Source organism: Balaenoptera musculus, chromosome 12, assembly GCF_009873245.2.
Source record: "Balaenoptera musculus isolate JJ_BM4_2016_0621 chromosome 12, mBalMus1.pri.v3, whole genome shotgun sequence".
Taxonomy (NCBI): Eukaryota; Metazoa; Chordata; class Mammalia; order Artiodactyla; family Balaenopteridae; genus Balaenoptera; species Balaenoptera musculus.
Window position 1 is genome coordinate 90,556,133 of NC_045796.1, and position 17,126 is coordinate 90,573,258.

General features: G+C 35.4%; 1 protein-coding gene across 1 annotated transcript in view; it reads left to right on the plus strand.

Moving 5' to 3' along the window:
* The window catches only part of EYS (eyes shut homolog), a 1,768,116-nt gene that overhangs the window by 1,401,949 nt on the left and 349,041 nt on the right, over positions 1 to 17,126 (plus strand). Inside the window, exon 27 of the mRNA XM_036871239.1 lies at positions 868 to 1,021. Within this exon, the coding sequence (XP_036727134.1) occupies positions 868 to 1,021 (154 nt within the window). The remainder of the gene's footprint in view (positions 1 to 867; positions 1,022 to 17,126) is intronic.

Sequence of the window (17,126 nt, forward strand, 5' to 3'; positions counted from 1 at the left end):
GAACACTCTTGCACTGTTGGTGGGAATGTAAATTGATACAGCCACTATGGAGAACAGTATGGATGTTCCTTAAAAAACTAAAAATAGAAGTACCATACGACTCAGCAATCCCACTACTGGGCATATACCCTGAGAAAACCATAATTCAAAAAGAATCATGTACCAAAATGTTCATTGCAGCTCTATTTACAATAGCCAGGACATGGAAGCAACCGAAGTGTCCATCATCGGATGAATGGATAAAGAAAATATGGCACATATATACAATGGAATATTAGTCATAAAAAGAAACGAAATGGAGTTATTTGTAGTGAGGTGGTTGGAGTTAGAGTCTGTCATACAGAGTGAAGTAAGTCAGAAAGAGAAAAACAAATACAGTATGCTAACACATATATATGGAATCTTAGGAAAAAAAAAAAAAAAAGGACATGAAGAACCTAGTGGCCAGACCAGAATAAAGACAGAGACCTACTAGAGAATGGACTTGAGGATATGGGAAGGGGATGGGTAAGATGTGACAAAGTGAGAGAGTGACATGGACATATATACACTGCCAAACTTAAAATAGATAGCTAGTGGGAAGCAAGCGCATAGCACAGGGAGATCAGCTCGGTGCTTTCTGACCACCTAGACGGATGGGATAAGGAGGGTGGAAGGGAGGAAGATGCAAAAGGGAAGAGATATGGGAACATATGTATATGTATAACTAATTTTTATAAAGCTGAAACTAACACACCATTGTAAAGCAATTATACTCCATTAAAGATGTTAAAAAAAAAAGATTGTGTTTGTTAAATTAATGATTGTTATTGAATAAAATGTAAATCTACATTAATCGCTAATTTAATGTAATATTTGTTCTTAAAGGTAATGAGAAGAATTTTGGACAACAGTTTCTTCATTTATTTCTTGTGGAAGGAAAGCCCACAGTTAAATATGGATGTGGAAGTTCTCAAAATATCTTGACTCTTTCTGCTAATTACAGCATTAACAGAAATGCATTCATCCCTATAACAATACGGTAAGTACCCCATAGTTGTTCCTTGAACTATAGTGCTGAGCCTTATTTTTTAAACGTTTTTTACATGTGGAATAGCCACCTAAATACAGAAAGAAAGAAAAAAAGGTCTCTCTGAAAATTGTTTTCCCAATCGTTTTTTTTTTCATTTTAGTGAAATAAACTACAAATTTGATACCATCCATTATCAATCAAATTTTAGACAAAATGAATGAATTTCTCTGAAAATATTTTGAAGCAAATAAATAGATTAAAGAATTGGGTAGTTCAGTTGAAATTAAGATCTAGTTCAATTGTTCAACAAAATATCTATTGAGTGAAAAGAGCACTGCTCTTAGGAAATGGAGAGGGGGAAATGTCATTAGCACAGAACAGAAAAAAGAAAATTCAGTAGAAAAAAATTGCATATTAATTGGAAATGTCTCTCTGGAGCATATAAAATTTTGGAAGGCAGTCTTGAAATTAATTCATGCTTCAAAATTAGGAAATCCCAAAAAGAGAAATGGCTAAATATGATGATCACATCCCAAGGGCACTACTGAACAAAATTTACATGTAGCAGCCAAGAATTTAAAATTGCTCATCAGTATAGCAATCTAGTGATAATGTTCTCCAAAGTTACTCTTTGTCAGTTAAAAATAACATTTTGTGTCTGACTTTATGTATTAGATGACATTTGGATAAGTTGGTCTGATCATCTGGAATCTTGGCTAACCTATGAAGGTTATATAAATCGAATAATCTTTCCCAGGGTCTGCATCAATCTGAAAATAAAATCAAAGAAACTGACCCCAATCTGAAAATGGAAAATACATACAGTCAGGAACAGTATCTTACTCATCTTTAATGTACTTAGTAGGGCATCTGACAGATTCTCATAAATGTCTGAATGAATGAAGAAATGAGAGTGTCTGGGCTGGGAAATTCAGCTGGTTATGACTAGAAGGCAATGAAATTACCCTAAGGTAATGAAATTGTTATTCATAAATTAGGCATACCCTTTTGGAACACTGAGTTATGTACAGAAAAAAAAAAAACTTTGAGAGCAATGGACTTAACTCCAATTTCAATCATTTCTCTTACAAAGGCATGATGTTGATCACAGAAAAGGAGCCCAATGAGAAGGTGAATAACTTAAAACCAATTTAAAAGGCATTTCTTGATAACCTCATCATTTTAAACAATGTCATCATTTTATACAAACAGTCTATTACATATGAAGTAATTTCTATTTTTGGCCAAACTTTCTTGAAGGACTGATTTCATGTTTTGCCTTTAACGAAAAAGGACCTAGTCAGGCAGTCCTCAGACAAACCCCTCAAATCCTTAGGTAGCCTCAAGTTGAAAGCAGTAAAAAATTACTGACACTTTTATTAAAACTGAAAACAAAGGACTTTGGATTGATTTTATCCAAAATTTAGAAAGTGAAATACATCCATCTTTACTGATGCAAAAATGTAATTCTGATTTGTCTTGTCAGCAATATCCTACAAGACCTCAGGGTGACAATAGTTTGCATTAAAGGCTGACCCTAGAACTATATTATATATGATACATTATATTATACATTACATATTATATTACTTAAATTATTTAAATTTATATAATTTTAAAACATTCTATATATTTAAATTATTTAAATTTATATAATTTATATAATTTTAAAACATTATATTAATTTAAATAAATTAGTTAAAATAAATTAACTACAAATTAATTTTAGAAAAGTTGAGTGCCCACTTGCTCTCTCAATATTTCTTAATTTTTCTCATTTTTCTTTCTGTTTCTTCTGCGGTTTTTTCCCTGTTTTTAATTTTATTTATTCATGTAACAAATTTTTTTTTTAATATTTGTAGTACTATACTAAGCTCCTGGAATTCAATGTTAAGCCAAAACAGACAAAATCCTAATTCTTATATAAAGTTTAGTGAGGCAGATTGCCAAATAGTCACACTAAGGAGGAAATATCAATAATTAAAATTTGAGATGTGTGGGAAATTTTTAAAAAATTGTGCAAGGAAAACAAATTACAAAGTAGCCTGGCCTAGGATAAAGAGTCAAAGGAAGCTCTCTGAAAAATAGGTAGAGGTGATGAACTAGGTAAAAACAAACTAGCAGAAACAGTCAAAGCATTGGTTTAGGAGTTCCAGGCAGTGAAAAGAGTATGAGGAAAGAGCCTTTGGTGGAAAGAGTCATAGTATATTAAGGGATCCAATAGACCAACTGTGTATGGAACAGAGGAGCAGAGGAGGATGGCTGAGGATTGGAAAGTGAAGACTGAGGGTCCACCAGATGGCAAACACTGTAGGGCCCTATAGCTGGCTTAAAGAGTGATTGAAGGGGGCCACTTAGCTGTCTGTTATATGTCCAAATAAGACATATGGTGGCTTGGACTAGGCTGGTGTCATATAGAAATTGACAGATTAAAAAAATAATTAAGGTTGGTGGCCAAGATGGCAAAGTGGGAAAACTCTGAGCTCACCTCCTCCCATGAGCACAGAAAAATTCAGCTAATTACAAAACAACTATTGATCAGAAAGACCAAAAGACTAGCAGAAAAAATCTTCTACAGCTAAAGATTTAAAGAACCACAAGGCAATGGGTTGGAGAGGCTGAGTCACGATATAGTCAACACCCATTCCCATGTGTGGGTGGCCCACAAACAGGAGGATAGTTACAATTGTAGAGGTTCTCCCCAAGGAACAAGGGGTCTGAGCCCCAGATCAGGCTCCCCAGTCCAGGAGTCCTGCACCAGGAAGATGAGCCATAGGAACATTGGCTTTGAAGACCAGCAAGGCTTGCATATAAGAGAGCCAGAGAGCTGTGGAAGATAGACTCCATTCTTAAAGGTGCAAACAAAATCTCACACACTCCAAGACCCAGGGCAGAAGAAGTGATTTGAGACAAGCCTGGGTCAGACCCACATGCTGATCTTGTAGAGCTTCCTGGAGAGGCAGGAGGAGACTGTTTCTCACCCTGGGGACATAGACACTGGTGGCAGCCATATTAGGGAGCTCGTTCTACCATAAGGACACTGATGCTGGCAAGCACCATTTTGGAATCCTCTCTCTAGCTTATTAGTGCCAGGACCCAGACTGGCCCACCAGCCAGCTGGCACCAGTACTAGGATGTTTCAGGCCAAGGAGTTGGCCTGGCAGGGACACAGACCCACCCACAAGCAGGCTGGCTGCCTTAGACCTGATGAGGATAGCCTCTCCAGGACCCAACCCCATGCACCAGCAGGCCAACACCAGCTCTGGGACACCATGGACCCCTAAGCCAGTTGCCCTGGGATCTGGCCCTATCCCCCAGGGGGCTGACACAAGCTATGGGACACCCCAAACCCCACAGTCACTCATGTTAGGAGCCAGCCTCTCACACCAGCTCTGAAAGAAGTAACAAACAACACCACAAATATACAAAGGATTATAAGAGAGTACTATGAACAATTATACACCAAACAAATGGACAACTTAGAAAAACTGAATAAATTCACAGAAACAAACAATCTCACACAGTTGAATCAGGAAGAAATAAAAAATGTGAACAGACCAATTATTAGTAATTAAATTTAATCACTAATTAAAAACCTCCGACCTTAAATGTAAATGGATTAAATGGTCCCACCAAAAGACACAGAGTGGCGGAATGGATACAAAAACAAGACCTGTATATATGCTGTCTATAAGAGACCACTTCAGACTTAGGGACACATACAGACTGAAAGTGAAGGGATGGAAAAAGATATTCCATGCAAATGGAAATCAAAGGAAAGCTGGAGTAGCAATTCTCATATAAGACAAAATAGACTTTAAAATAAAGACTACTACAAGAGACAAAGAAGGACACTATATAATGATCAAGGGATTGATCCAAGAAGAAGATATAACAATTGTAAATATTTATGCACCCAACATAGGAGCACCTCAATACATAAGGCAAATACTAACAGCCATAAAAGGGGAAATTGACAGTAACACAATCATACTAGGGGACTTTAACACCCCACTTTCACCAATGGACAGATCATCCAAAATGAAAATAAATAAGGAAACACAAGATTTAAATGATACATTAAACAAGATGGACTTAATTGATATGTATAGGACATTCCACCCAAAAACAACAGAATACACATTTTTCTCAAGTGCTCATGGAATATTCTCCAGGATAGATCATATCTTGGGTGACAAATCAAGCCTTGGTAAATTTAAGAAAATTAAAATCGTATCAAGTATCTTTTCCGACCACAATGCTATGAGACTAGATATCAATTACAGTAAAAGATCTGTAAAAAATACAAACACATGGAGGCTAAACAATACACTACTTAATAACTAAGTGATCACTGAAGAAATCAAAGGGGAAATCAAAAAATACCTAGAAACAAATGACAATGGAGACACGACGACCCAAAACCTATGGGATGCAGCAAAAGCAGTTCTAAGAGGAAAGTTTATAGCAATACAAGCCTACCTCAGAAACAGGAAACATCTCAAATAAGCAACCTAACCTTGCATCTAAAGCAATTAGAGAAGGAAGAACACAAAAACCCCAAAGTTAGCAGAAGGAAAGAAATCATAAAGATCAGATCTGAAATAAATGAAAAAGAAATGAAGGAAACAATATCAAAGATCAATAAAACTAAAAGCTGGTTCTTTGAGAAGATAAACAAAATTAATAAACCATTAGCCAGATTCATCAAGAAAAAAAGGGAGAACACTCAAATCAGTAGAATTAGAAATGAAAAAGGAGAAGTAACAACTGACACCGCAGAAATACAAACTATCATGAGAGATTACTACAAGCAACACTATGCCAATAAAATGGACAACCTGGAAGAAATGGACAAATTCTTAGAAATGCACAACCTGCCAAGACTGAACCAGGAAGAAATAGAAAATATAAACAGACCTATCACAAGCACTGAAATTGAAACTGTGATTAAAAATCTTCCAACAAACAAAAGCCCAGGACCAGATGGCTTCACAGGCGAATTCTATCAAACATTTAGAGAAGAGCTAACACCTATCCTTCTCAAACTCTTCCAAAATATTGCAGAGGGCGGAACACTCCCCAACTCATTCTACGAGGCCACCATCACCCTGATACCAAAACCAGACAAAGATGTCACAAAGAAAGAAAACTACAGGCCAATATTCCTGATGAACATAGATGCAAAAATCCTCAACAAAATACTAGCAAACAGAATCCAACAGCACATTAAAAGGATCATACACAATGATCAAGTGGGGTTTATTCCAGGAATGCAAGGATTCTTAAATATACACAAATCAATCAACGTGATACACCATATTAACAAACTGAAGGAGAAAAACCATATGATCATCTCAATAGATGAAGAGAAAGCTTTTGACAAAATTCAACACCCATTTATGATAATAGCCCTGCAGAAAGTAGGCATAGATGGAATTTTCCTCAACATAATAAAGGCCATATATGACAAACCCACAGCCAACATCATCCTCAATGTTGAAAAACTGAAACCATTTCCACTAAGATCAGGAACAAGACAAGGTTGCCCACTCTCACCACTATTACTCAACATAGTTTTGGAAGTTTTAGCCACAGCAATCAGAGAAGAAAAAGAAATAAAAGAAATCCAAATTGGAAAAGAAGAAGTAAAGCTGTCACCGTTTGCAGATGACATGATACTATATATAGGGAATCCTAAAGATGCTACCAGAAAACTTCTAGAGCTAATCAATGAATTTGGTAAAGTAGCAGGACACAAAACTAATGCATAGAAATCTCTTGCATTTCTATACACTAATGATGACAAATCCGAGAGTGAAATTAAGAAAACACTCCCATTTACCACTGCAACAAAACGAATAAAATATCTAGGAATAAACCTACCTAAGGAGACAAAACACCTGTATGCAGAAAATTATAAGACACTGATGAAAGAAATTAAAGATGATACAAATAGATGGAGAGATATACCATGTTCTTGGATTGGAAGAATCAACATTGTGAAAATGACTCTACTACCCAAAGCAATCTACAGATTCAATGTAATCCTTATCAAACTACCACTGGCATTTTCACAGAACTAGAACAAAAAATTTCACAATTTGTATGGAAACACAAAAGACCCCCGAATAGCCAAAGCAATCTTGAGAACGAAAAATGGAGCTGGAGGAATCAGGCTCCCTGGCTTCAGACTATACTACAAAGCTTCAGTAATCAAGACAGTTTGGTACTGCCACAAAAACAGAAAAAGAGATCAATGGAACAGGATAGAAAGCCCAGAGATAAACCCATGCACATATGGTCACCTTATCTTCGATAAAGGAGGCAAGCATATACAGTGGAGAAAAGACAGCCTCTTCAGTAAGTGGTGCTGGGAAAACTGGACAGGTACATGTAAAAGTATGAAATTAGAACACTCCCTAACACCATGCACAAAAATAAACTCAAAATGGATTAAAGACCTAAATGTAAGGCCAGACACTATCAAACTCTTAGAGGAAAACATAGGCAGAACACTCTATGACATAAGTCACAGCAAGATCCTTTTTGACCCAGCTCCTAGAGAAATGGAAATAAAAACACAAATAAACAAATGGGACCTAATGAAACTTAAAAGCTTTTGCACAGCAAAGGAAACCATAAAGAAGACCACAGGACAACCCTCAGAATGGGAGAAAATATTTGCAAATGAAGCAACTGACAAAGGATTAATCTCCAAAATTTACAAGCAGCTCATGCAGCTCAATAACAGAAAAACAAGCAACCCAATCCAAAAATGGGCAGAAGACCTAAATAGACATTTCTCCAAAGAAGATATACCGATTGCCAACAAACACATGAAAGAATGCTCAACATCATTAATCATTAGAGAAATGCAAATCAAAACTACAATGAGATATCATCTCACACCAGTCAGAATGGCCATCATCAAAAAATCTAGAAACAATACATGCTGGAGAGGGTGTGGAGAAAAGGGAACCCTCTTGCACTGTTGGTGGGAATGTAAACTGATACAGCCGTTATGGAGAACAGTATGGATGTTCCTTAAAAAACTAAAAATAGAAGTACCATATGACCCAGCAATCCCACTACTGGGCATATACCCTGAGAAAACCATAATTCAGAAAGAGTCATGTACCAAAATGTTCATTGCAGCTCTATTTACAATAGCCAGGACATGGTAGCAACCTAAGTGTCTATCAACAGATGAATGGATAAAGAAGATGTGGCACATATATACAATGGAATATTACTCAGCCATAAAAAGAAATGAAATGGAGTTATTTATAGTGAGGTGGATGGAGTTAGAGTCTGTCATACAGAGTGAAGTAAGTCAGAAAGAGAAAAACAAATACAGTATGCTAACACATATATATGGAAAGTAAAGTATAAAAAAAAAAGGTCATGAAGAACCTAGTGGCAAGATTGGAATAAAGACACAGACCTACTAGAGAATGGACTTGAGGATATGGGGAGGGGGAAGGGTAAGATGTGACAAAGTGAGAGAGTGGCATGGACATATATACACTACCAAACATAAAATAGATAGCTAGTGAGTAGCAGCCGCAGATCTGCTCTGTCCTTTGTGACCACATAGAGGGGTGGGATAGGGAGGGTGGGGGGGAGGGAGATGCAAGAGGGAAGAGATATGGGAACATATGTATATGTATAACTGATTCACTTTGTTATAAAGCAGATACTAACACACCATTGTAAAGCAATTATACTCCAATAAAGATGTTTAAAAAAAGTAAATACATAAAAGTAAAGGAATACCAAGAAACCCATGATCAAATCTTTGTTTCTTCTAGGCACTCAGTAAATATTAATTAAATTTCATTGTAATTGAATTGAAATAATCTTAATGGCAGGTCATTAAGTGCCTCAGATTAAGTTCTATATTTATCACTGTGTCCCTGTGTCCGTTTAATCCTGGGTCTGCTCTCAGAGATTTAGAAATATTATGACCCAAGGATCATTCTCTTCACTCTCCCTTCCTACCGCATATTACCTTTATTTGAATGGAAATGCATACTTGTAGTAACATCTCCTCCTTACTTTCAACAGACCAAATGTTACCCTGACCCCATTTAATTAAAGATAATTTTGAGATAATATAAAATTTCCCTTTATCCCAAACATAGTTGGTAGCTCTTAAGGTCCTATGATGATGGTCCCATGACCATGGGGGGAAATGGATTATATTAATATTTCAATTAAACATTTCCGCTGAACTTTAGAATCTAATAGTACCATTAGAGTTATACCTAGTTCCTTGTTAAAAATTTTAAAATATTTATCATCCTGTTGTAAATATTACTTTTGTTTCCAAGAGAGAGTAGGGCCAAATAAAGATTAAAAAAAAAAGAAAAACCTCCCAACAAACCGGAGTCCAGGACTAGACAGCTTCACAGGTAAATTCTGCCAAACATTTAAAGAAGGTTTAATGCCTATCCTCAACTTCTTCCAAAAAATTGAAGAAGGAAGAATGTTTCCAAATTCATTATACAAGGCCAGCATCACCCTGATACCAAAATCAGACAAAGACAACACAAAAAAGAAAATTAGAAGCCAATATCACTGATGAAAACAGACGAAAAATCCTCAACAAAATACTAGGAAACCAAATTCAACAGTATATTAAAAGGACCATATACCACAATCAAGTGGGATATATCCCAAAGATATAAGAATGGTTCAGTACTTGCAAATTAGTCAATGTGATGCACCACATTAACAAATTGAAGGTTAAAATTATATGATTATCTTAATAAATGCAGAAAAAGTTTTTGACAAAATTATACATCTATTTGTGATAAAATTCTCAACAAGGTAGGTATAGAGGGAATATACCTCGATATCATAAAAGCAATATATGACAAATCCACAGCTAACATTATACTCAATGGTGAAAAGCTGAAAGCATTTCCTCTAAGATCAAGACAAAGACAAGAATGCCCACTCTCACCACTTTTATTCAACATAGTATTGGAAGTTCTAGCCAGAGCAATCAGACAAGAAAAATAAATAAAAGCAATCCAAATTAGAAACAAAGAATTAAAACTGTCACTGTTTGCAGATGGCATGATACTATAAATAGAAAATCCTAAAGACACCACCAAAAAACCAACTAGAACCCATCAACGAATTATGTAAAGTTGCAGGATACAAAATTAATACACAGAAATCTGTTGCACTTCTATACACTAATAAAAAACTACAGAAAGAGAAATTAAGAAACAATCACACTTAAACAATCGTACGAAAAAGGATAAAATACCTAAAAATAAATCTAACTAAGGAGATAAAAGAACTGTACCTGGAAAACTACACGACACTGATGAAAGAAATTGAAGATGATACAAACAGATGGAAAGATACACTGTGTCCATGGGTTGGAAGAATTAATATTGTTAAAATCACAATACTACCCAAGGCAATCTAAAGGTTCAATGCATTTCCTGTCAAAACACCAATGGCAGTGCATATAAATCCATGCCACTCTCTCACTTCATCCCAGCTTCCCCTTCCCCTTCCCTGTGTCTTCAAGTCCATTCTCTATGTCTGCGTCTTTATTCCTCTCCTGCCCCTACGTTCTTCAGAACCATTTTTTTTTTTTTTTTAGATTCCATATATATGTGATAGGGAGAGTGGGAGGGAGACACAAGAGGGAGAGATATGGGGATATATGTATATGTATAGGTGATTCACTTTGTTATAAAGCAGAAATTAACACACCATTGTAAAACAATTATACTCCAATAAAGATGTTTAAAAAAAAAAGTTAACTCATTAAATGCATTAAAAATAATGGCATTTATCATAGAACTAGAACAAAGAACTCTAAAATGTGTGTGGAAACATGAAAGACTCCAAATAGCCAAAAAAACTTGAGAAAAAAGAACAAAGCTGGAAGTATCATACTGCATGATTTCAAACTTGTAGTAACAAAGCTACTAAAATCAAAACAGTATGGTGTTGGCACAAAAAAATCAAAAAACAAAAAAACAAAATCAATGGAACAGAATAGAGAGCCCAGAAATGAACCCAGGCTTACCTGGTTATTTAATCTACAACAAAAGAGACAAAAACATGCAACAAGGAAAAGAACCTCCCTTTAATAAATGGTGTTGGGAAAACTGGACAGCTACAGGCAAAAGAATCAAACTAGACTACTCTTTCACACCATATACAAAAATATATCCAAAATGGATAAGACCTAAAACTATAAAACGGCTAAAAAAACATAAGCAGTACACTCGTTGACATAGGTCTCAGTAATAATTTTTTTAGGTTAGGTATCCTCAGGCAAAGGAAACAAAAGCAAAAATAAATCAATGAGACTGCATTAAACTAGAATGTTTTTACACAATGAAGGAGATTATCAACAAAATGAAAAGGCCACCGACTGAATAGGAAAAAATATTTGCAAATGATGTATCCAATAAGGGGTTAATATCCAAAATATACAAAGAACTTATAAAACTCCACATCAAAAAAACAAGCAATCTGATTAAAAAATGGGCAGAGTATCTGAATAGACATTTTTCCAAAGCAGACATACAGATGGCCAACAATACGTGAAAAGATGCTAAACATCACTAATCCTCAGGAATTTGCAAACCAAAACCACAATGAGATATCATCCCACACCTGTCAGAATGGCTATTATCAAAAAGACAACAAATATCACACACACACACACACACACACACACACACACGCACATACACACAATGGAATAGTACTCAGCCATAAAAAAAAAAAGAATGAAATTCTGCCATTTGCAGCAACACACTTGGGCCTACAGGGTATTATGCTAAGTGAAATAAGACAGACAGGGAAAGACAAACACTGTATGATTTCACTTATATGTGGAATCTACAAAACAAAACAAATGAGCAAACATAACAAAATCGAATCAGAGTCATAGATACAGAGAACAAACAGTAGGTTGCCAGAGGGAAGAAGGATGAGAGTAGGATAGAAATAGGTGAGGGAGATTAAGAGGTACAAACTTCAAGTTGCAAAATAAATGACTCATGAGTATGAAATGTACAGTGTGGGGAATATAGTCAATAATTTGTGGTTTCCAGAGGCAAGGTATGGGGGAGGGGAATTGGATGAAGGCAGTCAAAAAGTACAAACTTTCAGTTGTAAGATAAATAAATACTAGGGAAGTAATGTACAGCATGATAAATATGATTAGCACTGCTGTATGTTATATATGAAAGTTGTTAAGAGATTAAATCCTGAGTTCTCATCACAAAGAAAAATTTTTTCAATTTGTTTAATTTTGTATCTATACAAGATGATGAATGTTCACTAAACTTATTGAGATAATCATTTCATATTGTATGTAAGTCAAATCATTATGCTGTACACCTTAAACTCATACAGTGCTGTGTGCCAGTCAGATTTCAATGAACCTGAAAAAAAAAAAAACCTAATTAGGAGTAAAATTGACTGATTAATACCAGAAGTGAAAGGAGAGGTATCAAAAATGAATACTCATCTTCTGATGTGCAACTAGATAGATTTTAGCAAACAATGCAAGGAAAGCATTTTTCATAGAGAAGATTACGAATGAGTTCAGGCTTGAGCATTGATGAGATTAGGTGCCTTTGGTACATCAAAGTGGAGTTTTCGAGTTGAATCTATGGATGTAACACTCAGAAGAGAGTTCTGGATGGGAAATACAATTTATGAGTCATCAGCATGCAGGTGGTAATTGAAACCATGAGTATGGATGAGCGTATAGGGTGAGTTGAAAAAATTGCCTGGTACTGAGTGTTGAGGAGCTGACATTCGATGACTGAGTAGAGGTATATGACATTATAAAAAGTATGAGAAGGAGTAACCAGAGGAGTAGGAGGCAAACAAAAGAAGTGGGGTCAGGGAAAGCAGAGGAAAGGTTTATCAAATGCTCTGATAGTCCATTGGACGGTCCACATGATTCCATGCCCTGAAGGCATCATTCCAGGAGGATAGAGTAAGAAGCCAGATTGGAGGAAATTGAAATAACCAGTGTAGACAACTTTCAAGAATTTTACTGTGAAATGTAAAAAGAGGTAAGGTGAGATCTAGAGAGAGGTGAGGGGTCAAGAGGAAAAAAATGTAAGATTAAAGAGACTTAAGCATGTGTAATTGTCGACTGGAATTATTAGTTGAGTGGAAGGTGTTAATACACAGAAAAATAAGTAGTTGAGAACAGCAAGTCCCTTAGAAGTTTGGAGTCAGGAGATACAATACACATGAGTAAAGATTCCTGGCAGAGGGGAGAGAAAATGGAGAAAGACTTAGACATTGAGGCTTCTGATTTCCATCTTCCCGTAAATACTTTGGCCTGTGACTGCCTTGCTTTACCTCCATTTATCTAGTTGTATTTGTTCATGTCTCCTCACTGTCTTGTGTGCTCCACTCTTATCTCTCCATCCTTAACCAGGCATAATTTGGAATTAAAATTTTAAATTCTCACTAACAGAACTCTTTCTATGCAAAATCAGAACAGACATCTCCCTAAAAAGCATGGGAATTAGGTTCCTTTTTCATAATATGAATGTTGATGGAATTTTTATTCCATATTTAAGGGTTCTTGACAATAAAATACCATAGCATAATTGATAAGAACTTATTTTCAAAACTTAATGGAATGAGCTCTAAGGTAAACATGTAAAAGATGGCTTTGATTTTTATTTTGTTATGTCAGTACTTCCTCCTACTAAATCTGCATTATAGGAGATGAAAGGAGATGGCAGGGTAGAACAAACTTGAATAAGCCACCTGTAGTGATTGAAGTCAATTCAGTATCAAGATAGAAGTTCTTCTTAAATGAAATGGAGCAGAGATCACAGTTCTAGAGATACATTGTAATTCATACTCATGCACAGTTTTTCTTTCATTTCAACAAATTTTGAAAGGGATCACATAGAGAGAATATTGGTTTTCACAAGGGTTATTCTCCACTGGGGAAGTTCAGAAAAATTGTCTTACTATATATATTTTTTCTAAAGTTTCTAAAGTTTAAATTTTTCTAGTACCTTTTGTTTCTGTCATATACAAAAGCTAATGCGTTATTCATTACTTTTTTTCCCTAAAGAACCCCTATGTCCTTTCCTCTAGGGAATTTACTGTGTTATCTGCATGTTTTAAAGCCACATAGCCTCTTCTACCTTCCTTAGTTCCCGCCATCCCAAACGCCTGACAACATTCTCTCAAAGATTTATCTAGAGGTATAAAGTCATCTGTGTATATCTAAGGCACACTCTAATATCTAATAATTCATTTTGGTTAACACACTTTTAGGGTAGCCAAAGCCAAGTGGATGTTGGCCAAGAATTGCATGACTGCCAGAACTACATATCCCTGTCAGCCACTTCTTAGTATAGCAGGTCAGTGTAAAGGAATTCATGCTTGGTTTAAGACCAATTGAACAGAGGCTGGAAAAGTTTCTGTAGTTGGATAGCAATAACCTCAGTACTTGTGAAAATTCAAACAAACAACAAGTAAAACCATTGCAAGCATTTTCATCACATTACTCTCCTAGATATTTGGTACAGAAAACAAAGTAAATTAATAAAAACTGCTGATGAGTTTTATAAATGGACTGATTTTTACCTCTTGTTTGATCTTATTAATTTCTATGAGATAAAAACCTCATACAGATAGATGTATATCTGTGTGTGTGTGTGTGTGTGTGTGTGTGTGTGTGTGTGTGTATCTGGGCAAATTACTTTTTATTTATTTTATTAGCTCATTTCCCACAGTTGTTTGATCAAGAAAGTAGATAAAAAATTTATTATAATGCAAAACCAGCATTAACCTCAAAAGAATGGGAAGTAAAAAGGATTCTGAGTAGGATTGATTTCAGCTATATCAAATGAAGAGATTTACTAGCATATAATTTATGAAAAATAAGAAAGGAACAAACAACAACTTCTCATAATACCAGTATTTAATCATCAAACGCCTTTCAGACAACTTTGCTCAAAATCAGACTGCAGTGCTTTGCCATTTTCCCACATAAATTTTCTGTGTTATAACTCAGCTGGTATTGACCTCTAACTCCATACAGAGAATGAGCAGAGGACCACCCAAGTTCATGTAAGAAGAAAGAATATTCATAATGTATTGTCAGCTATAATTTTGAGTATAACTCAAAATGTCCTTTATGTTTCTGATTTTCTAAAATATGCAAAACTTTTTCACATGTTTCTGATAGTTAATATTATACAAACTAAGGATTGCATGCCTTTAGTCTTAGAGCCAAGAAACTATGAAATAGTGAGAACCTTCACTTCTTGAAACAGATGGTGACTGTTGAACTGTGCTAAATCTATAAGATATTAGATTTATTGATAAACATTGCCATGTCTATATGGAAAGTTTGGTAAGCTTTTTATCTTAAAAAGGCCAAACTTCATCACTTCAATATTAATTTCTTTATCTTTTCCATCAACTTCTCCATATGGTATTTCTTAGAGGAAATATAGAAAAACTGGAACTTAATATGGGAAATACACCATAATACTTTATTATTATATTACATTAAGTACATGAATACATAAACTTTGCTCTTGCTCTTTTATCCATACATAACACATTAATCATACATAATATGTCCATCCATACATAACATACATCAATACAAGCTGGACAGCAAGTTATAATGCAGTTTATTTGTATTTAATTGTGAACATCGACTGTAAAACGAAAATTTCTTCCATTAAGTAAGTTTAAGAAAATCTTTAAAGAATGTCTGTGAGTCTAGGAGTTGGTGAAAGAGGATTAAGATTATTGCATAGGCTCTTCTGTTAACATTCACATGTATCTTGAGAAACAAGGATGTTAAGTATTAGTTTGGTCCTTGGTGATGCAAAAAGAGAGCTTTCTAAGCAAAGATATCATAATTTGAATGTGAGCCTGAGTCTTCACAGTATGTTCACTGAATATGTCAGTAGATTTGCCTAGTCTATATAAATTTAATATAAAAGATTTCAAGTGATTGTTTGACTATGTAATCAGATTTGTTCTTCTTAATTGTACAATTCAGTTCAAATTATCCAAATGAAATGGCTATTAGCAAAGTTACAACAGTGAAGACTCAGGCCCACATCTCCTCATCTTTGGTGTGTCAAGATACCAAGACAGACCAGGGAACTGGTTGACCCCCAAGTCCTGATAGCAGCGCAAAGGCTCCACAGAGGAGGAATGGAGATGCAGTTGGCAAGTACATCTATAACACGGAGCAGGAAATGAACTGAATTTTGAAGAAAGATTAGGAATTTACCAGGGGGGCAGCAGATGGAAAAGGATCAGCAATGACATCACAGTGTAGAGTAACACCGTCGCTCATGTGGAAATTGTATGGAGATGAGGTATAATGAGGACATAAAGTTCAAGGTGCCAGTATGTTTACCTCTTCAGCAAATTGTCATCAAACATCGTAATTTCCAATGCAGAGAATCACAATAAATTAAAATAAAACGCAGGAAATTCTTTTGAGGATTAGCAATGTACACTGAGGAAGGCTTCACACTCTCTTCATCCTTTACTGTCAGTGGTAGATTTCTCCGACTGTCAGAAAGGGTTACTGAAGAAGTTTGAATTACTCTTGTGTCGTGGCAGACTGTACAGCAAAATAGACTTCAAGCCCTAAAAGCCTTCCGCCTGTGTAATTCTAAAATGTGTCTTCTCTATCATTGTTAGGACAAGATTATATAAGAAAGTAAGAGGAGGCAAATGAAGACTTAGGAACAAACTGAATATAGGAATTTAGGCAGAAAAGCAATAATTAATAGTGTAAGAAAACACTTTGCTACATAAGGCAGTTAAATATAGGGATTTAACATGTTGAAAAACAAGATTTATGAGGAAATGTTGAGGGATTGTTTGTCATTAAGTGAAGGAGCTGTGATTAAAGATATGGATTCATACTACACCTGTTTTCCAACCCACATCTGTGGGTCCTGTGCTCTGACTGGCACCTATCACCGTGGTTAAGAGAGTATTTGATTACTGCCTTAAAACAACTACCAGGAAACATATTTTACCTTGAAAATTCTTTAAATCCTATTCGTAGTGGTAGGACTCAATCTTTAACAACATATTT